Source organism: Candoia aspera, chromosome 4 (genome assembly GCF_035149785.1).
Source record: "Candoia aspera isolate rCanAsp1 chromosome 4, rCanAsp1.hap2, whole genome shotgun sequence".
NCBI classification, from domain to species: domain Eukaryota; kingdom Metazoa; phylum Chordata; class Lepidosauria; order Squamata; family Boidae; genus Candoia; species Candoia aspera.
The window spans coordinates 20,519,912-20,541,982 of NC_086156.1; the positions used below are offsets into that span (position 1 = coordinate 20,519,912).

At 37.9% G+C, this 22,071-nt stretch overlaps 1 protein-coding gene across 1 annotated transcript in view; it reads right to left on the reverse strand.

The window, feature by feature from the left end:
* The window catches only part of PLXDC2 (plexin domain containing 2), a 266,598-nt gene that overhangs the window by 120,671 nt on the left and 123,856 nt on the right, over positions 1 to 22,071 (reverse strand). Inside the window, exon 3 of the mRNA XM_063303542.1 lies at positions 10,375 to 10,521. Within this exon, the coding sequence (XP_063159612.1) occupies positions 10,375 to 10,521 (147 nt within the window). The remainder of the gene's footprint in view (positions 1 to 10,374; positions 10,522 to 22,071) is intronic.

The following is a 22,071-nucleotide window of genomic DNA, read 5'->3' on the forward strand; positions in this document are numbered from 1 at the left end:
GAACCCAATTATGGGGTGTATTTTGGAGCCAAAAATTCACAGCTTACACACAAGTATATAGGTATATACTGTCATAAGGGAACGGTACTATGTTGCCTATGGGAGGCAACTGAGGAAGCTTCAGCTCTTCTTCATGCACAAGAAACTGGGCTGAAGTCATTCTAGCACTGGCTGAAGTCTCTAAATGGTTGGCAGAAACTGGATTTTGAGAAGGACAACACTGGGAAAACCATGGCTGGATTCTATAATTCCCTGTTCCCCTGAAATTGGCCCAGAGCTACATTATCTCTTGGAGTTGGCAGAGCAAATTCACTCTCATTTAAGTCAAGGTGAAGTGGGCAATAGTTTAAAATAAACTCATATTTACTAGAAATAGTGACTTTGTTAATACATGGTACTAACCAATAACTCATGGTTTACAAACCACCATAGCTGGCCTCAAAACTCACAGTAAATCAAATCCAAGCAAACCACATTTTGGCTAGGGTGGTATGTAAAATCAGTCACTGATTCCCAAGACCCTGGTCTGTTTTCTGTACTTCCCTCATATGAGTGCTGCAAATATCTTCTACGATTTGAGCTGAAATTAATTTAGGAAGATTCCATTCAGTCTGCAAAAGTAAGCCTGAATGATTGTGAAGCATGTTACATATAATCCAAGAAAGCAGGCAAGCAAGCAAAAAATCTGTCTTGGGTTAAATACGAAAAGAGAAAAGTAAGCTAGTGCTCAAGTATGTGATTTTTCTCTCTTTGATGGTTAAACCGAGACCATATGTTCTAATTTTCAGAGCTGTGAAAATCATGTTTGCCCAGACATACAGTGCCCTCACTGAAGGTCAAGGTAGTTGATTGTGAGGACCAGTATATTTAAGATTACAATCTAACTTACATTAAGTAAGATTCTCTGCAAAGCATTCTTGATATATTCAAATTTCTTTCATAATTACTTTCCATTCCTATTCAAAATTTAAAAACTTTAGCCTAATTTCAAGCTGATGATTTAGCAAAAAATAATCACTTATTTACCTTCCAACATTCTCCAACTACATCCACAGATGTTTTCTTATTTATTAATGAAAATAAAGTCAAGGGTATCCCTTCTATTTTCCCCTCAACATTTTCTTCCTTATCCTTATGCACTTATTCTCTTATGGTAAATTCCAGACTCTTCCTTTAGAGCTCACATTCTTGATGCTTCTTTGATCTTTGCACTGTCTGTTATAATCTACCTCTCCTACAAAGCTTTGAGTTCTTTTTTCCCCTTTACTTATGCTCTCTGCCTTATAAGCAAGTCCTTTGTATTGCTGGACACAGAACATGATGAGCCTGTTATTTCAAAAGCCTCTTTTTCCTTAACAAATGTTGATTTTTTTTTTCCAAATATGTTTGCACAAAGTAAGTTCCACTCTGGAGTCCTTGGTGCTCTCTGAGCCTTGTTGTTTTCTTGCAGACTTTTGATTGCCAGACTAGGCAACACCTCCAGTGTGAAAAGGGAGGGGGCCTTGCTCTCTGTTTATATACTGTCCAGCCTGTGTTGGTGGGGGTGTTGTTCTCTCCTTGGGAGTTCCTTGACTGGGCTGTTGTTTGCTGCTTGCTTGCTTGCATGACTGAGTTAATAGTTCCTTGATTAGGGTGTACTGTGCTGTTTGATTGTTCATCTGGTGTTCATCCTAGTGTTAATCTTTGCATATGTGGGTGTTGATTGCTGGCAAGGAGGTGTTCTCGTCTTTTGGCTTTTCTATTGTCTCTTTTGAATGGTATGTAAATGTTTACCTCTATGTGTCTGTTGATGGCTGCTTTGTCTGAGTGCCAGGCTTCCAGGAATTCTCTGGAGTTTCTGGATTTGGCTTGGTTTAGGATGCTCTCAGTTTCCCAGTTGAAAGTATGGTTAAGTCTGTCCATGTGTTGTGAGATTAAGGAATTCTCATCCTGTCTTCTGACTGCTAGTTGGTGTTTGTGGATGGCCCTGCTAGTCTTCTGCCTGTCTGTCCTACATAGTGGCTGTTACAGTCTTTGCACTGTATGTTGTAAATAACTCCTGTTTTTTCTTCTTGGGCTATTGGGCCTTTTGTGTTATTTAAGATGTTTTGAAGGGCTTTGGTTGGTTTATGTGCTATGGTGATGCCGTGTGGTTGTAACAGTCTGTTGGTCGTTTCTGAGATGTTTCTGACGTATGGCAGTGTTATCCTTTTCATAGCTTCTGTTGGTTGGGTTGTAGTGGGTTGGGTGGTGAGGCACTTTTTGATAAGGGTATCTGTTTTGCTCAGATGCTGTACAGTTGATCTTTTTCCTTTTTCTGGTGTTCTGGGTTGCTGCAGTGCGTGAGTGCTTGTCTGAACAATGTTCTTACACAGCTCTTCTTGTGGGAGGTTAGATTGTTACTTTGGTAATGGAGCACTTGGTTGGTGTGGGTAGCTTTCCTGTAGACTTATGTTTCTAACTTGCCATCATTTCCTCTACTGAGGAGGATGTCCAAGAAAGGTAGTGTGTTGTTGTTCTTCCCTTGTGAATTTTATTCCATTGAAGATGTTGTTGATTGTTTCTGTTCCACTCTTTTTTTTAATAGCAATTTTATTGAACTTTACAATTAAAAAGATAAGAACTAATACCAACTAAAAAAAAGAATAGAAAGAAAAAATAGAAGGTGTGGAAAAGAAGGAAAAATAGAAAGAAAAATAGAATAGAAAGAAAAATAGAAAAGAAAGAAAAAATACATAAAGAAATGACTTTCCTCTTCATAACAACAAGTGGATGTTGACAAATAGTGCTGTTAATATTAAAGGGGATGTATTGAACTGATATGGATTGTTGTAATTTTATATGAATTTTGCTAAACCTATGGTTGCAAATAAATGTATATACATACAAGTATAATAATTTTAGCAACTTACTGCCTTCTCTTAAAATGCAATAAAGATCCCTTCTTCCCATATCTCCTCTCTTATCTATAAACATATCTTTAAAATGTTGTCGTTCAGTCCTGGTCAGCAAAAGTCCATCAAGGGTTACTAAAGATAACAACATATCTATTTTAACCTTGATCAAACAAACTTTATATTCCTTCCTTTTACTTTTAACAATCTTGATCTTTAATCCTTAAAAACACTGTCCTAGAACTGGATTTCTTTTCATTTTTTCTTTGTCCCTTCTCACAAAATCCATCAAAACTATAACAAGACTCTTTTGTAAATCCAGTATAGGAAACTTATCCAGGTCACTCTTTTAATTTGTTATTTCTATATCCCTTTTAATTATTAAGACAGTCTTTCTGATTCCTATCAAGTTTTTATGCAAGGCATTCAGGACACTGGAAAATATGAGGTCTAAAATGTGTCATCACCATGGAAAAGAAGGGCTATTATGTATGGGAGGTTTCCTTTTTTTTAAAATAAGAATTTTATTATGTTTAAAGCAAAGATAAAAGCTACAGAAAAACAAAAAAACTACAAAGAAAAAAAGAAGAAAAACTAAAAAAGTGTAGAAACACAAGAGAAAATTTTCAAAATTTCAAGAAGAGGTGATTTCCAACTTTTAACAGCAAGAATATACAACAATTTTTCCATAATCAATCCCTTACTCTATATTATCACATTATTTCTTTAAATCATTCCATTGGGACATTATAAGAATCACTAAATACAGTTGTTCCCTTCCCTTATATTAAAAGAATATGTATATGTATATATACACCCCCCCTCCTAATCAACTTCCCCCCAAAGATAATATTTAATTATTCCTTCCTACTACTATTCTATATATTCCTGTCTATTACAATAAAGATCAAACTAAAAAACATAGAAATTGTCTGCCATTGTACTTGATAATACAACAATTTTAATATTTAATGATTTGAATTAAGATTATTAAGGTATAATAAAAAATAATAGGTAGTAGGAAGGAAATAATTAAATATATGTTATCTTTGCGGGGGGAAGTTGATGAGGTGGTTTATATTTTTTCTTTTAATATAAGGGGAGGGAGCAACTGTGTTTAGTGATTTTTATAATGTGCCAATGGAATGATTTACAGAAATAATGTGATTTTGGTTTAATATAGAGTAAGGGATTGATTATGGAAAATTGTTCTATATCCTTGCTGTTAGAAATTGGAAGTCACCTCTTTTTGTACTTCTGAAAAAATTTATCTTGTGTTTCTACACTTAATTTTTTCTTTTTTTCTTTGTAGTTTGTTTTTCTGTAGCATATATCTTTGCTTTAAACCTAATTAAAATTCTTATTTAAAAAGAGCTGCTTTCTAAAGCAAGTAGGAACATGTTTTATTACTTTATTCTTTTTTATTCTTTTATTACTTTAGTGAGGGCTAATTTAATGGACCAACGTAGGAGAGGTGGGTGTCCCTTTTTCCTGATTGTCCATTAAATCAGAGACTGCATGACTGCAGCGATTTACATCAATTGTATGAAGACCTCACTACCCAAATGTGGAAATTGATAGTGATTTCTGGTCATTGTAATTTGATGATGGATGATCTGTGATTTGCTGCAGAAATCTGGTCTGTTGCATGCAAGTATATTGTAATGATACCTGAAAAACTGAAGTTGAGCTGTAGTTTGCTTTCTTGAAAGCATTCATAAAAACACAGAGACCCACTCCAATTCTGATTTTAAAAACAATACGTTATGTATTATTTTCCTTTTATTTTCTATCCCTACTTTCCTACATGTACAATCTTGTATGTAAGATTTTAACAATTTAAATTCGTGTGTGTGTGTGTGTGTACTGTATTTTGTTTTCCTTAGGGAGTTATTTGCATTTTCCTCACTAATTTTAGCATGATATAACATTGCCCTTTACTGCATAAAAATGGAGATGCATCTCTTTACAAGAACAAAGAAAACATTACAGGCAAGTTCTGACAATGCAACTCTTAGAATTCTTAACACTCTGACAGTTCTTTTATTTGTCCCCCTTCCCATTTCTTCTAAATTTATTATCCTGAGAAGCTGGAAGAAAGCATAAAACAGTGAAGTGATGTCAAGTCCAAGTAAAAGCCACGTTTTTTTTCTTGCACTTGCAGGGAAAAGGTTATAATCTTGATTTAACTATAATTGGTGTTCTGGATTTTTTTTTTTTAAGTTTGAATGAATGAATTTGATATGTGAGATCCTTGCGCATGGAGTGAATTGACAAGATTAAACATATTAAATGCCCATTTGATTGCAGAGCCACTTTCTGAGAAAGAGTCACACTAATTTGGATCGGAAAAAAAAATAAGCTATTATAAAACTATTGTTCTAGAATGGCTTGGCTAAAAGATCATTTATACTAATAGATACACAGAAATAATTGTTTTGGCCAAACAAACAAACTTATTGTAGCAGATTACTAATCTGTCTCTTCATACTTCATAAACTGAAATTATCAAGAAAAATCAGAGAAACTCAAGGTTGGGCTTGCTAACTTTCTAAATGGCAAAGTGATGTCAGATATTCTCCTACAATGAAACATTGTGCCCAAAACATGGTACTTCCACAAAGCAAGACTTGCACACAAGCATTTGTCTTTGTCCTGAATAATTTAAGACTAAATTGCCATTTTGGAATTCCAGTTTTCATTTTTATTGTACATGAACATGCTGATGAACATTTCTGCTGGATTGTCTCAATAAGAGGAAAGCTCGATTTTTCCAGCTCACCATCCTCATATATATTGGCTTCCTCTGTAACCACTGTTCCCCTTCTCCTCTTAGTCTTCAAGTTTCTGCTATTACTTTCAAATATGGTGCATATACAAAGAATTTAAACTAGCCACCACCTGAACATAACCATGCCATTAGGGCAGCTAATGTTATTCACTATTTGTGTGGGTGAGTCTTACAGTTGCTTTCACATAAACAGAAATAGCCTTTAGCTGTCATCCCCAAATTAATTTAAATACAACAGTTAATCACTACAACAATAGCTGATCTTTAATTACTAACGATTGACATTATTTTCCTCTACAGCATAGATCTCATTGGAACAAGCATCTATATACTACTAAAACTCTCATTGTGTTTATCTGTTTGTACCCTCAAGTTAGCCCAAATGGTGCATTATACTGCAACAATTTTTTATCAAGGTACCTAAAATCCGCTAACTTAAAGAATGTGTAAAAAATCCGGGACCCATTACTCCTATGGAATTGAAATTTCCATGGTGTTCAGACCAGTTTTATTCACAAAGTTGTGGCCATTGCTGTGTCCCCATGGTCACGTGATTGTGATTTCTGACACTCCCTGCCAGCTTTCCACAAGCAAGGACAATGAGGAAGCCGGCAAGAAGTCGGAAGTTGTCCTAACAGTCAGAAATCACGCTGAGACGAGGAGTAGGTCTCTAGTGTTTATTACTGCTACATAAAACAGAATCCTAACAAACTGAAGAAGCGTGGGAAAAACCCAGACAGATAAACCCCAAAAGTCAAGGCAGGTCTGATCTGTGTCTCTTTGAATGGCTGCTTAATTCCTCAGTACTACGCATGCGTTTTCCCCCCTGGATAGAGGCCCCTTCCAGCTCGCCATCAGTACTCATGACAGAAGTCGCTCCCACTCCCACTGCTTTTTTGGCTGCCTGTGGTCATTCTGTTTATCCCTTTAGGTAAGGAAATATTGACCTATTACTGAAGCTCATTTGCCAGTACAATTATTTTTCTATTTATTATATATACTCTTCTTAGATGATCACAGGACCGTCCAGCGTTAGGGTAAAAAAAATATGGTCAGCCTAAAATTGAATGTTCATTCTGGTCACATCAGACTGCACTATCCAACAGGTCACAGGGTTGTCTAGTTTTATATATAAATATATAGGTCACAAAATTAACTCAAGTGAAACTAAACTGCCATGAGGGTTACATAACTTGCTATGTGCAAGCCCTTCAAAATAGGCCAAGTCAGGAAACGGATACCACAAGGATTCCTGGAATGCTACTTTACTGTTGTAAGGGTGTAATAACAGAATCTTGGAAGCCTGTTCAAGTTTCTCTCTGTCCCTCTTATGTTAAACAAAATCAAGACAGGATTATTCTGAGCTTCTTGTGAGGTTTCAGCCGGCTTCTGACTCAGAAAATGAAACCCTTTCTGAGTCAGAAGGGGAAACAGAAACTTACCAGGCAGAAACTGGGAAAGCAAAACCCAGAAGTGACTCAGCAGCACAGGAGAATTTACAGATGCTGATTGGCCAGTCTTCGGAGGAGTTGAATCCTCCAATCAGTGCGTGGGAAAGGCATGCAGAAAAGCATGCGAAGGAGAAGGCAGACTGATTGGCTGCAGATGGGAATAAGCACGCAAGGGATCAGCATAAAAGGCAGATGCATGAAGAGCAAGCTGCCAGAGACAACCAATCCTTCAAGCTCACAGCCCCAGCGGAAGAGTCCTTACCTGTGTCGCAAACCTCATCTGTAGTCGGAGGGGAATCAGTGTGTTTCCTATCGTAGAGAACCGGTATCCTGCACACACTGCCACGGAGGATCTTCTCCCTGCTGAATCTAGCAACCTCAGCCTCACATCCAGTTTTGGACCTCGCCACTGCCATTCGGCGCGTTCCAAGCATGTTCCCAGCCTTGTTCCTAGCTCTCAGCCAAGTCCAGCATCTCCAGTCTAGTTTCATCGTGCTCCAAGCTCCCAGCCTTGCCCAGGATCTCCAGTCCAGTTTCATCATGCTTCCAGCCTTGCCCAGGATCTCCAGTCCAGTTTCATCATGCTTCCAGCTTGCAGCCTTGCCCAGGGTCTCCAGTCCAGTCTAGTCATGCTTTAATCGCCCAGCCTTGTCCAGGGACTCCAGACCAGTCTTGTTGTGCTCCGGGTTCTCAGCCTTGTCCAGGATATGCAGTCTAGTCCAGTCATGTTCAACCTCCCAGCCTAGTTAAGAGCCTCCAGTCCAGTCTAGTCGTGTGCCAAGCTCCCAGCCTAGCCCGGAATCTCCAGCCGTCCAGTCTTGTTTCAAGTTATCAGCCTTGCCCTGAGTCTTCAGCCCAATGCAGTCTTGCTTCCAATACCCAGTCTAGCCTGGATTGTCCAGTTCAGTGCAGTCTTGCCTTCAGAGCCAAGCCTTGCCTGGTGGTTCCAATTCTGTCTCGCCTAGCTTCCAGGTGCCAGCCTAGTTCGGGTGGTGTTTCAGATCACGGACACTCGCCTCCAGTTCCAGTCTAGCCACGTGCCTTAGATTCATCCAGTTTCCCAGGATCAGTCAGTGAATTCTGCCTAGCTGTTTTGCCACAGTCTCCTCCTAAAACCTTGCCAGTTTTTCCCTTGTTGCCCAAGTGGTCTTGATCGGAACCAGCCTACCTCATTGATCACAAGGACTTATTATTGTAAATAGTTGTATTAATAAAGAGTGGTTTTGATAATAACCCTGTCTGGTCGCCTCATAGTCTGAACAGGACACTTCTTTCTCAGACTTGCTTCCATCTCTGGACTGTGTAATCTTTTCTGAAAGTTTCTCCATAAGGGTTCTTTCATATTTTCCTCAAGGTCATCTCTAAATTCCTTCATCCTACATGATAATGGAATAGGACTTGGAAATCTGGTCCTGCTTCTTTTTCAATGGCTTTGTAACAAATACTTAAATTTGTGTAATCAAATGAATTTCTTTGTCAGCTATCTATTTGTATTTGCCAATATTGAAGCAACCAGCTTTCAGAAAGGTCAGACCCTGGAATATAATACCACCTGGATCTTTTGAATAAAATGAAATCCAATATGACCTCTCCCACATTTGTACAAACTTCTGACCTCATCACCAAACCAGAATATAATTAATGTGCATCAAGATAATGCAACCTCAGTCTTCAACTGAATAAAGGCTGTGTGTTTAACAACATGAATACATGCATGTTGGCCCAGATGCACAGGTTTATGGATGCTAGATGACCACTTTCACCACACACTTCCAATGTATATGCCTGCTGTTAAAAAAAAAAATCTCTTTAAGCTTCCTTAATCATCATTCTCAGAAAGGTCTGTAATTCAAAACTTGCAACTACTTTGTTCCACACAGCACATTTGAATTTAATATCAGGAATTCTGACAGCTTTGTTTTTATTTTTATTTAAAAAAAACAAAGAAACTAGCAAATACAGAAACATATAATTTCTTTGTCCAGAGCCTCTCTCCTGATTCACATTCCAGATGAATTCAGGTAAACATCTCTTAGTTGAACAGTCATGCCATTAAGGTTCTTTTTGTGAAACTATTTTCTTCCTCTTACCACACAACCCATCATATCTAGAAATCTCAAATAACCTATTGTGCTATGTTAAATTTATTTTTTAACTGGGACATCTGATGAATTCCACCACCCCAATCCCTTTATCAGCTATTCTTTTATGTTTGGCAAAGGCAAATGATTTCTATAAATTATATGGTCTAAATCTGGAGGATGTATTATTGCCCCTCACCTTCCAGGTTCTAAGTCTATTCTGCTTACTTCTTTCAGCCTGTCATCTGGTTGGTGAGTCTGCTGACCTTGGAAAATGACATGTTTTAACCCAACAGAGAGCAGAAAGCTAGATCCCTTACTTCTTTCCCACTTATTCATCCTCCTTCCTTTCAACTTCTGATACTTCCTTCTGAATGTTTAGTGTTAATGAAGTATCCCTTCAAACTGACTTCTTTCCCCAAAATGCCCAATTGCTTCTCAGCTGACAGAGCTAGAATCAATTCAGTCACATCAACTGAGTTGTCATTTCTGCTACTGAATTTACATCCCTTTAAGACTAATCTTGATTTTTCTGGCAGCTTTCAGTACATGGAAAAATGGGAATTCTATCTGGCAGTCACGGGGCATTGAATTATATATGTTAAGTCAGCAGCTTGGTTAATATCCTCAACCAAGAATTTTGTGTGGGGTCAGAATTAGCCAAGACATATTTCCGATATGGAAATAGAATTACATCTGTCACCTCTGTTCTCATCTGACAAGTATCAACAACTCAAAACAACAATATTTTGACAAGGATTTAATAGCTCTCAGAAACTCAGCTCATACAAATGTATAGGATAAACACAGGGCTGCTTCTTTTTAGTTCTAAATATGGCAGTTAAGCTAGTCAATTTGGACTATAATTCATCTGTCAGACAAATGCAAGGGCAAAGCAACCACTGACTCGAATGTCACTGAGACTATTTCTTGCTTTCAAAATATTTGGTAATCTTTCTGCAGCTTTGCAAAGAAATTCAAAAGCTCATCTGGTTAAAAAAATGCTTCATGAAAGAAATATTTTCCTACATGTAAGGATTTTCAGATTTGAGCTGATAATTGATTATTATCTTTGATTACCAGCTACGCTATACTATGCTATCATGTGGCATGCATCATACTGGTAATCCAAGTATTAATACAATGTATTAAATTGGAATATATATCAAATGTCTTACTGCTGCTTGTCGGTGAGTATTGGAGAGGATTCCATGAATCTTCACCTTATCTTTTTCCATTTTATCAATGTTTACCCACAAGTCTCGGCTGGTAGAATCAAATGGGCTGTATGTCCTTGAAGTGTAGTAATTGTGATCCATGTCCTCCTGGGGAGAGAAAAAGACAAGCAAAAATTTGACCCTATTTTTCAGCCTTTTTTTCAGATATTTAGAAACAGATGCAAAACTCTTATTTCTTTCATCACATAGATTAAGGAAAGTAAGGTGAAAAAACCCCCAGAGAATGTGAATGCTAGAATAGAAGAATAAACAGCCTACTTGTGATTTGATAAATGTAATTTTCGCAATCTAAAAATTTGAATTAACAGCTACTACATATACAGACACAAATGGTGGCTTTGGATTAAGAAATGATTGATAAAATCTTAACTGATAACTTCTGTTTTAATGTGGATGACAAACCATTTTTTGCATCATGAATGCTACATTTTAAATACCATTTAAATTATGGTATTGTGAATATGTCGGGCATTTGTTTTTCTTCAAATATTTGTAGTAATGGGGGACTACCCACTTCCAATTTTATCTGCCTGTCCAATAAGATGTGGGAGAGCAGACTTTCTCTATCGCTGTCATGGGGAATGTCACCCAAAAAGACCGTGGAAGTGAGCCTTCTCAACTGCTGCCCCCTTTTGTGGAACAGCATTCCCTCAGAAATTCAAATGGTTTCTACACTATTGGTTTCTAGAAAGGCCATGAGAACTTGGACATTCCAGCTGGCCCAGCTTTGTGGGGCTGGGGTGTTGCAATGTTCCCCCCTCTGTAATTTTGTTTAATGTAACTTATGTTCCAAACAGATTATAGGTCATTCCAAGACATGTCAGAAACTTTCATGGACAATATCACTATTTTGCAACTTCTGTATTTTAAGAATTACAACCAAAGGGCATGTGCTACATTCATATTTCAACCTAAGGAGTATGTGTGTACACCTGTGTGTGTGTGTTTCTATTTATATGTGTGTTTCTTATACATATATTATCTTTCCTTGGCCTTTTTCGAAGAACCAAAATAAGTCAGGAAGTTTGCAGTTGAGTCCTCAGCTTATGACAGCAATTGGGACTGGAATTGCTGTCACTAAGCAACACAGTTGTAAAGTGTGATGTCACGTGACAGTGTTGCTTAGCAACGGCAGTTCTGGAAGTTTCAGTTAACACTGTAAAGCAAGGACTGAACAGGTCATTGAGGACCTCACATGACCATGACTTCCAACTTCCTGCCGGCTTCCTATTGACTTTGCTTATGGGAAGTCAGCAAAAAATGTCAGAAATCGTGATCACCCAACTGCGGCTCACTGTGATGGCCAGAACTCCAACGACTGATCGTAAGTACCACTTGTTCAGTGCCATTGTAACTTTGAATGGTCCCTGAATGAATGGTCATAACTTGGGAACTACCTGTAATTTCATCTGAACCAGGAAACTGTCAGATCCTGAGCAAATCAGGATTTAAACAAAATCCCCTCGTTAAAACAAAACTTGATTAATTGAAGAATTTATCAAGTTTTATCATAAAGCAACAAGAAGGGAAAATGGAAGCAACTGCATACACACAGATAACATTCATTCATACTTTAATTCTCAATAGATGATCATTCAGTTGTGGATGCACACATACCTAGTATCCTAATTTTTCATTTAATAATTTCTAGTAATAAACTAGATTTTTAAATATCCCTCCTTCTATTTAAAACCAAGCATTTTTATGGTTTAGCAGAAAAAACTGCTGCTGGAGGAAAATATAGATGAAAACATATACTGTATACAGATCTAGCCAGTATGGGCTCATAAGACATAGCAATTTGATTTCAGCAAAACAAATACCAACTTGCAGAACAGGTATCTGAGCCTGCAGAATAAGTTCCGACATTTTAAAATCTACTGTAGGATGTGATTTCCGTCATCATGAGCAGGAAAATGTCTAATGCAGACTTTTGACTAGTGTCATCAATTGCTCAAATTCCTTCATCCCATTTCTTATCTCAAAGTTCACCAAAAGCTAAAAAAACAAAAACAATCAGCCACTACAGTCTGCAGAACTGATAGTACAAACTTCTTCAAGTTCATGCCTGACTGCAAAAATTACTAAGCTCTATGCATAGGGACGTGGTGGCGCTGTGGGTTAAACCGCTGAGCTTGCCGATCGGAAGGTCGGCGGTTTGAATCCACATGACAGGGTGAACTCCCGTTGCCAGTCCCAGCTCCTGCCAACCTAGCAGTTCGAAAACATGCAAATGTGAGTAGATTAATAGGTACCGCTTCGGCAGGCAGGCAATGGCGTTCCGTTTAGTCATGCCAGCCACATGACCACGGAAGCGTCTACGGACAAATGCCGGCTCTTCGGCTTTGAAACGGAGATGAGCACTGCCCCCTAGAGTCGGACACGACTGGACTTAATGTCAAGGGAAACCTTTACCTTTACTATACATATTATCTTACATTCCCAATTCCCAATATGGTTTGGTAATGAGATTTTTGAAAATTTTCTAAGAATCAGCTGCAGTACATATCGTACGTGTTAAAAAAATACAGCTAATACACATTTTGACTTCTTCCACACACAAAGTGACCTCAATGAAACTGTAGCATCTGCTGTTTGAAGCAGTTGCTTCACCCTTTTGATACATCATTCTGAAGAGTTTTGTGGAACACAGGGAACCGCATAAGCTGCTCATGAATTTCACAATCTTCAGGGATTTATCCCCATATATCCTTTCTTGAGGTGCTCTTGGAGTAATCCTGTAACCATACAACATGATGTGGTCATAATGCAAAGAAGCAATATGAACTGGAAATGCATGGGGAGAAACCCTGTGCTGGGTTGTACAATACCTTGTACCAAGATAATCACAACTCCTTCCCTACACATGCATGCATGTGTCTGTCTATCTTACACACACACAGAGACAGAGACAGAGACAGAGACAGAGAGATCTTTTTCAGGAAATAAACAGTTTGAGCAAAAGTAAGATTTATTATTATTTATTTTATTTTTATCCTGCCTTTATTATTTTTATAAATAACTCAAGGCAGCAAACATACCTCCCTCCACCTATTTTCCCCACAACAACATCCCAGTGAGGTGGGTTGGGCTGAGAGGGATTGACCTGCCCAAGGTCACCCAGCCGGCTTTCATGCCTGAGGCGGGACTAGAACTCACAGCCTCCTGGTTTCTAGCCCGTTGCCTTAACCACTAGACCAAACTGGCTCTCATATAAGATCGTATAAGATAGCAGGATTTGGCATAGTACTAAGATGTTGAAGAAGAACTTGATGCAGGGGAAAAAAATATACTTTTTCTTCTTTATGCTTGTTCCATTTTTGACATTTATACGTCCATTAACAATTCAGCGTTTCTTCCATTTCTCTTTGAGATAGGGATAGAATTTGATTTATGTCCCTCCCCAAATGCTGGCAGATGATAGTAACATGAAAAAGCTGTTTAATAAAAGCTTTGGTTTTGTTATTAAAATCCTGAGAATCCTTAAGAGGCAACTTGCATTTTGATGTTGGAAATCAAACATCAAATCAAGCATGCTCAAGAAAAACATACTTCTAAAAGTTAGCAACTGCAGGGTATCAAAAATAGAAGGAAATAAGTTCTCAGTGAGAGATGACAAATTAACTTTGGTACCACTGTATTAGTCTTCTAAAAGAGGAGTCACTGGCCTGCTACTCAGTCTACTTAGATGACATAAATATATGTTAAGTAGTTGTCCTTCCATTTCTTCAATTTAACAGCTATCAGATGACCCAAGCAGTTTCTGGGATTTCACTTGGCTCTAAAAAGGTGCAAATGTTGGTCTGGCATCTTAATCTGAATAAGTCAAGTTGCTGCCATATTTTTTACTTAACAACACATTTGTCTGCCCTGCATCCTCCCACCCAAGATGTGTCCTGTTTTATCTCTCTCTCTGCCTATTTGATGAGGACAATAGTTGATAAAGCCCTTATACTGTCTACACAAGTCCACAAAGAGAAAGAACATGATGAAACTTTCTGAGCCACAATCAAGAAATGTTGCTGATTCTTAAAAAAAATAATAACGATTTAGAGGAGTTTTAAAGATCATTAAAAAAACACTACATAAATCACAAAAACTAGATAAAACAATGGCTAATTTATCTTCCAACTCATGTCAATATAAAGCACTATTTTTGTCCTTACTATATAAGCAAACAAATTAGGGATAAAAGGATATTCCATATAGATTCTATAATCATCTTCCTCCCCTCTCACACACATCTCCAGTGTGCAGAGTTATCAATTTAAATCAAATCAATTGCTCTGTAAAAGTGCACTCTAAGTGATACCTTGATCAGTTTAAACTTTCAGCAAATCCAAGGCTGTGATTATAGCCTACAGCACAAATAATCTAATTATAGAGACGTGTGTAACACCTGACAACTATGATTATTGCTATTTGGTAAGTTAAATAAGATTTTGTTGCTATTTTAATTTCATAGGCTCAAATGGGTGGGGGGGGGGGAATCAGGAGTCTGTAGCATCTTTTCTGACTAACAGATTTTATTAATGGGCATAAGCTTTTGTGAGCTGCAGCTCATTTGTCAGGCCTTCCAGGTAAACCACACAGGAAATACAACTAGATGAACTAATTCTACTTTGGTACCACTGTAGTAGTCTTCTAAAAGAGGAGTCACTGGCCTGCTACTCAGTCTAATTAGATGACATAAATATATGTTAAGTAGGCTTTATTGTAAGGCTACATTAACAGAATCCTGCAAGTCTGAACATACAGATCCCCCACCCTCCCTATTTATTGCTTGAGTGCTCAGGGTGGGTCTTTCCTAAGTTTCATCTTTAGACTGCTATCCTCTCTTGGACTTCCTTTTCTTTTATCTGATCCTTCCCTAGGCAGCATCTCTTCCTCCGTTCTCCAAAGTTGCCCTCACATTCCATCACATCATTTCACAAGATACACAGAGGTGCTACCAGACTCCTCCTGATTTTTTTTTTGCCTCCCTAAGACTAACATGGCGCTTCTCCTAACAGTGTTGAGGGAGATCTCTGTTTTGTTAAAGCTATGTTAACTTTAACTATTTTAAGATTTCCACCCCATTTTAATATATATTCTGCCTCAGAACTGCAAAAATTTCACCACCAGTTCTCAGCAATCATGGTTAAAGGAACTCCTTGCAGCTATAGAAGAAGTTTCCAGGTTGCCCAAATGGAAAACCTGTATCTTCAGAGGCAGTGCAAGAACTTCCAGAATAAGTAATTCTTTAATTTTCAAACCTGGGAACTACTCAGCCCAGGGTGATATTAGCCACTCAGGATCATATCCTAAAGGATGCCTTCAGTTATGCTAGCCTCCCAGGCATCTATGTTCTTTAGGGACAGTCTTGTTCTCTGTGCCATAACCTGTAGATTATCATTTGGCAGTGACAAAAAGGTGGGCTTCTCTCTTGTGGAAGAACTTCTCTTCTGTATGCACAATCCCATTCTGAAGTGCTTTAGCTGTCTCTTAAAATCCACATAATATTAGTCTTCCTGAGCCATTAACTCTCCCTAACATCTGTCTTTTCATGGTTGGCCTTTTTCGGTATCTTTCTATGATTCTTATAAACTGCTTTAGATTTTTAAAATGAAATGACCTAGGAAATCAGAAAGTAAATGAATAAAGAAAATATGTAAATAAATCTGCCGTATCACTTTGGAAGACTGAAATCCTCAGGGATGAATTTCTCCATTTTCTTTCCGGTTCAGTATACTTGTTAAAGGTAGAGCTAATAAATAAACCAAGTCCGAGAATACAACAACTGAAACAACAATGAAAAATTAATTAAAACTTGGATCCTGTGTATGGGTTCGTTAAGAAGGAATCAAAGGCTAATGTAACTGCCATACAGAAAGTCGCTGACCAATACTCTTAAGCAGCAGTGTTTCAGGCTTTGATTCTTTTATTGTACTATATGTTTGCCAGCTAAATGAGGGACACATACTGTATATAGTGATGTAGAAGGAAGAGTAAAGTATTATACTCTTATATTATATGTTTTTAGGCTTTTCTCCCGTTGCTGAATGGTACTTTTAGAATAAGAATGGAGAACTTACAGTTGTCCATGTGTAGTTGGACCACAATAAACAGATGGCCATGCTGTTTGTTGGTGGTAGGAGTTGGATTTCCACATCTGCAAAGTCCCAGCTTCCTTACCCAGGTGGTTTACAACAACAAAATACATACAAAACCCTTAGGAATCAAAACATCTCCAATTAAAAACATTTCAGTTTAAAAAATATAACCCAAATTAAAATCCAACCAAAACAAAAAAGACAGCCCAATGCTACAACTCGCATCTAAATGTCCATTGAAATAGCATTGTTTTTACAGCTTTATGAAAAGCCCAAAGCCATAGGACAGTAATCTACTTCCCATTCTGGAATATTACTTCTAGAGAATTACAAATAACTTCCAAAATGCTTGGATCAGTGTATTCCAAGCTGTGTGCAATTAGGAGGCTAATAGTTTAGATTTTTAACTTGTATACTGTATAACAAATATCATATTTATTTTCCTCATGTGTAATATTAATCAGGAGCAAATGTCCTATTTTATCTATTTTTCCTTTTTTAGTTTTTATCGTGATTCTTATTCATTTTACCTTCTGTTTATATCTGTCATTGTTTTTGGAATGTGCAAATTCTGTTTGGCTTTGGACCATAAATATACTTACCATCCTGTCTAAAATTACAATAAGCCCAGTGGCCCAAAGAAATGGCATGTTTCTGTCCTCTATCTACCGCCTTCTTGTTTTACTTTTACACCATTGGCCTCTTCACAGCTGTCTGGAGCTATCAGGATGTGGGGTCAATCAAGCACTAGATGGCAGTGACAGCTCTTCAGTGAAGACCAGTGATTCTCCCTACTCAGAATGACCAACCAATCATTTTGATCCATTTCAGTCTGGAATGGAATGCCTTGTTATATTCCTTCCTGCCCAAAAGGATGTTGGGTTTTTTAAAATCAGTTTAACCTCTTTATGTCTAACCTGTACTAGACCAGCGGTTCCCAACCTTTTTGGCACCAGGGACCAGTTTTGTGGAAGACTATTTTTCCATGGACGGGGTGGGTGGTGGTGGTTTCAGGATGATTCAAGCGCTTCCTCTTTTTCCCGATCTTTTATTCTTTTTTCTTCATGCTGCTTGGAGATAGCAGCCAATGGGCTTGTTTCTCTGATAGGAGGCGGAGCTCAGGCGGCAATGTGAGCAATGGGGAGCAGCTGTAAATACTCAGCTTGTAAATTCACTCGCTCACCTACCACTCACCTCCTGCTGTGTGGCCCAGTTCTTAACAGGTCACAGACCGGTACCAGTCAGCGACCCGGGGGTTGGGGACCTCTGTACTAGACAGTTTACGTCTAACCTGTAGTGCAATGTTCAGGAAAATATAAATTCCAGTGGATTATTGTGGTCTAATCTACATAATAGTTTGGAGGGAGTGGATGAGGTGGATTTACTTCAAATGGAACTCTGTTGTAAGTCCATCTCTCTCATGCAGAAGGCTCTTAGAGCAGCTATATATTATTATTAATGGTCTCTGAAACAGTACAATGCTGTCTGAAAATGACACTATATAAGGTGTTCATGTGATAGCCAACCAGAACCCCGGGAAGCATCATCCTCTTTGAAGATAACTAAATTACTAGCAGTTACAATAGAAAGAGACAAACAGCTAAAGTGGGGAGGGAGTACTCGGCATCTGCTCTATGTTGAGGTAAAACCTGTAAACAACTCTGACAGCTCGTGATGTCCAGAGCTTCTTATCTGACATGCACAGATGAATGCACAGAGACAATATGAAGGCTCTTAATCTTGGAACATGCAGAGTTCTATTTTTTAAAGACATATTAGCTTTTTTCACTTGGATTAAATTTCTTACTATTTTGAACCTTATAACCAACTCAATAAAAGTAGCAGAAGCATGGAGACTTCTGAATATTTACATGCACTCACAGCTAATGTCTGTAAGCACTGTCCATACTGCAATTTCCAAATCAAACTTTATGTTAGAGCAGACTTCAGAAACCAGAAGAGCAGGCACAGAGGCTGTGTTCACACAACATATTTAACCATATCAGTTACAAATCTAGCACTGCAATTGTACAAAATCTAAGTTTGGCTAGTTTCACCCTGGGTTGGGGTTTATTCAATAGCTTAGTGTGTTGTGTGAACATAGCCAATACTGCTGCAAAGGACTAGATCTTTCATCACTTAAGTGCCCTTATTTCCCACACTGGGGAACAACATACTTTTTAATTGATGCTACTAAGGAAAAACATGCAGTACAACCAGGAAGAAAATTGGTCAAGCCTTGGTGAAAGGAGCCACATCACTATCCCCCAAGAATGAAATGGAGCTATAGTTCAAAGGTATCTGGAAAACACCAGGTTGAAGAAGACTATTTCAGATCAAAGTATAACCCTCCCCGAGCATTTAAATGTTATGAAACTTTTTTTCATTATCAGTGAGACTCAAAGCATAGTTAAATTGCATCTAATAAAATGATTCAATTCTTATCATATAACTAAATCCCAAACAATATCTTCATGATAGATGCCCAACACCCATGGTTCAAGGTGTTATACTGTTTTCATGACCTTACTCAAGACTGAACAGCATTTTGTAGTGTTATACATAGGGTTGCCATGAGTCATAAATGACTTGACGGCAAGTAACAACAACTACTCTAAAAATGAATGATACATGGTCATAAGTAATAAGACTTTTAAAATAAGATACTCAAATCAGACAATGAGGAATTTTGAGAATGTTCAAATTCACAGATTTTTCTTTCCACAAAAAAACAAATGTGTGGGCTAATTAACAGAAGCCTGCAACTGCATGATCACACACTGTGATGTATTTACATGTATTTTATTTCCAGTCTCAGTTATATGTTTATCAGGTTTTTGAGTTTGTTGGGTTTTTTTGTTTTTGTATTGTATTTACAGGTAGTCCTTGACTTACAACCACAATTGGGACCAGAATGTCTGTTGCTAAGCGAGGCAGTTAAGTGAGTGATGCCTGATAGTACGACCTTTTTTGCCACAGTCGTTAAGCGAATCACCTTGGTCATTCAATGAATCACATGGTCATTAAGTGAATCCTGCTTCCCCCATTGACTTTGCTTGTTGGAAGCCAGTTGGGAAGGTTGCAAATGGTGATCATGTGACCCCAAGATGCTGCAACCATTGTAAATACATGCTAGTTACCAAGCACCTGAATTTTGATCACGTGACTGCAGGGATGCCACGATGGCCATAAGTGCGTAGATCATTTTTCCCAGCACCATCATAACTGCATACGGTCACTAAATGAATGGTCATAAGTCAAGGACCACCTATATTCCTTTCCAATTTTTCTGTTTTGCCTGCCACCCAAAGTCATAAATCTTGACAGGGACAGTTTTATATAATAAATACAATAAATAAATTTATCAGCTAAATATATATATGGAGCAAGGCCAGTTAGAAAGTCACAACAGCAGCTGAACATCCTTCTTGAAAGAGTCAGTCATCAGCAGTGCATGCTGCTGGAGAAATGGAAGAGGGTGAAATCCCTCCAAACATGAGGTACTTTGAGAGGACAATCCATTATTTAAACGACTTTCAGGTGATGGGCTATAAGAAGGCTCTTCTAAATGCTTGTTCCAAGTGTAGCTTAAAGATAAAGAATTTTGTAATAAGAAAGAAGAAAAACTTTAAAGTTGGTTGGGAGCAGACTGCACTGGCACAGAGATCATCGGGTGATAAATTTATCTATCTTGAGGATACACATAATAATTTCTAAACTTGTATTAATATAAGAACACTGAATGCAAATATATAGTCTCTTCTGGTTGATGCATTTCCTTTTTAATGGCAATGCATAAACACCCTTCTAGATCTCCACAGCGTGGCAGGTTTTGCTGCATAAAAATCTGCAGGTTGCTGGTATTTTCTTTCATAGCTTCTAATCCCAGAAAACAAAACAAAATTTGGAAATGTTAACAGGAATTCTTGTTCATGCAGGAAACAGCACTTTTTCCACTGAAAATATTTACAACTGACTACAGAGAAAAACTGTCACAGTCCACATATATAGGCTGCATGGTAGAACAGCTGAACTCTTTGAAATGAAAAGTCATGGAATCTGGTATCTACATCCATCTTTCTACAGACTCATATCAGCTATCATTAGATTATCTGACAATTTAGAAAGAAGTTACTCAGATCCAACATGCAAACTAGATGTGTGTCCACATCACTTAGATATTCCATCCTCTACCACATTTCCCACACCTGAAATAGCAAGAAGAAAAGGGGAAAAGGTAAAACTTCAGTGTTCCCTTAAGGCACATTCTCACTAACTGCTCAGTGATTAACGTCTATTCAATTTCATTTAGTTGCTGCAGCAGTTTTGCTACTCTTGCAATTTTGAGTAAGTTTCTACCCAGAGAGCAGAACAGTGTAAAATAAGCACAACTGAGTGAAACCATTGACCCCTTTCTGGGGAAAATATAACACTTCACTGTAGCATGTAGGAACCAGGAGAACAAAAGAACTGGAAATAGTATTTACTGGCAATCAGAATGGAAACGCTCCATAAATATCTAATATGTTCATAGACCTAAAGCGTCAGCAGATTTTCAGTTTGGCTACAGCCTGGCTTTCTCAGCTGAGTTTACTCTATATGCAAGAAACAACTATGAAAAAAATCAATAAGCATCTGAGGCCTATAAGCTGAGGTATCTCTCCATCTCCATCTCCATCTATCCCCTGTAGTCATGAGAGTCCTGGTGATTTACAATAACTACATACAACACAAGTATTTAAATCAAATGTCCATGGTAGGGCTGATAGAAGGCCTTACATATATCAAACTTACATACAAATACATTTTATTTTTAGTATTAATATATTAGAAACATTTGCACTTTTATTGGCTCTGAAACTGTGTTTTATTTCCTTGAAGAGTTTTGTTGGCTTTCTTACTCTTCCTTTCTAACAGACCTTTGTAGACAGCTATGCTCATAGAAAGATAAGGTGTACATTCCAAAGATAGCTTCTTCAGGGGAAAGGTATTCTTTAATAATGGTCAAGGGGCCCTAGCAAGGATGGAAGGAAGTCCCTTATATGGAGTGATGTTAAGATGGAGAAAAGGAAGTTGGAATATGGAATGAGGTTAAGGTGGAGTATGGATAACTGAGGAAGGGGTGGTATTCTAAAAGAGGAGTTGCATGGAATGTATATAATGTGCTGTAAGAAGGGGGTCCTGTGCGATTGCCCACCTAACAGCTTGCTGTCATTACTCTTGGGTGAAGAATAAAGAACTTAATTTCATGCAACTGTCTGTTTCTTTGGTCCTGGCTTAGAAACAAACTTGGTAAGGAAATAAAAAATTCTAACAGGGCCAAAAACATGTATTATTCTAATACCATAAAATCATAAACTTCTTAATGACAATCAGACTGGGTGTCCTATCACTCGCCAAAGGCCCTCCAGAGTAACTTTCAGGAATTGCTGGAAGGCCAGGTATGTCCTATAAGATAGGTATTTGTGGTCCTGTATAGGCTTTTTACTATAGGTTCAAAGTTCATTCAGTGCATTATCAAAGCACTCCTAGAAGGTTCACAATG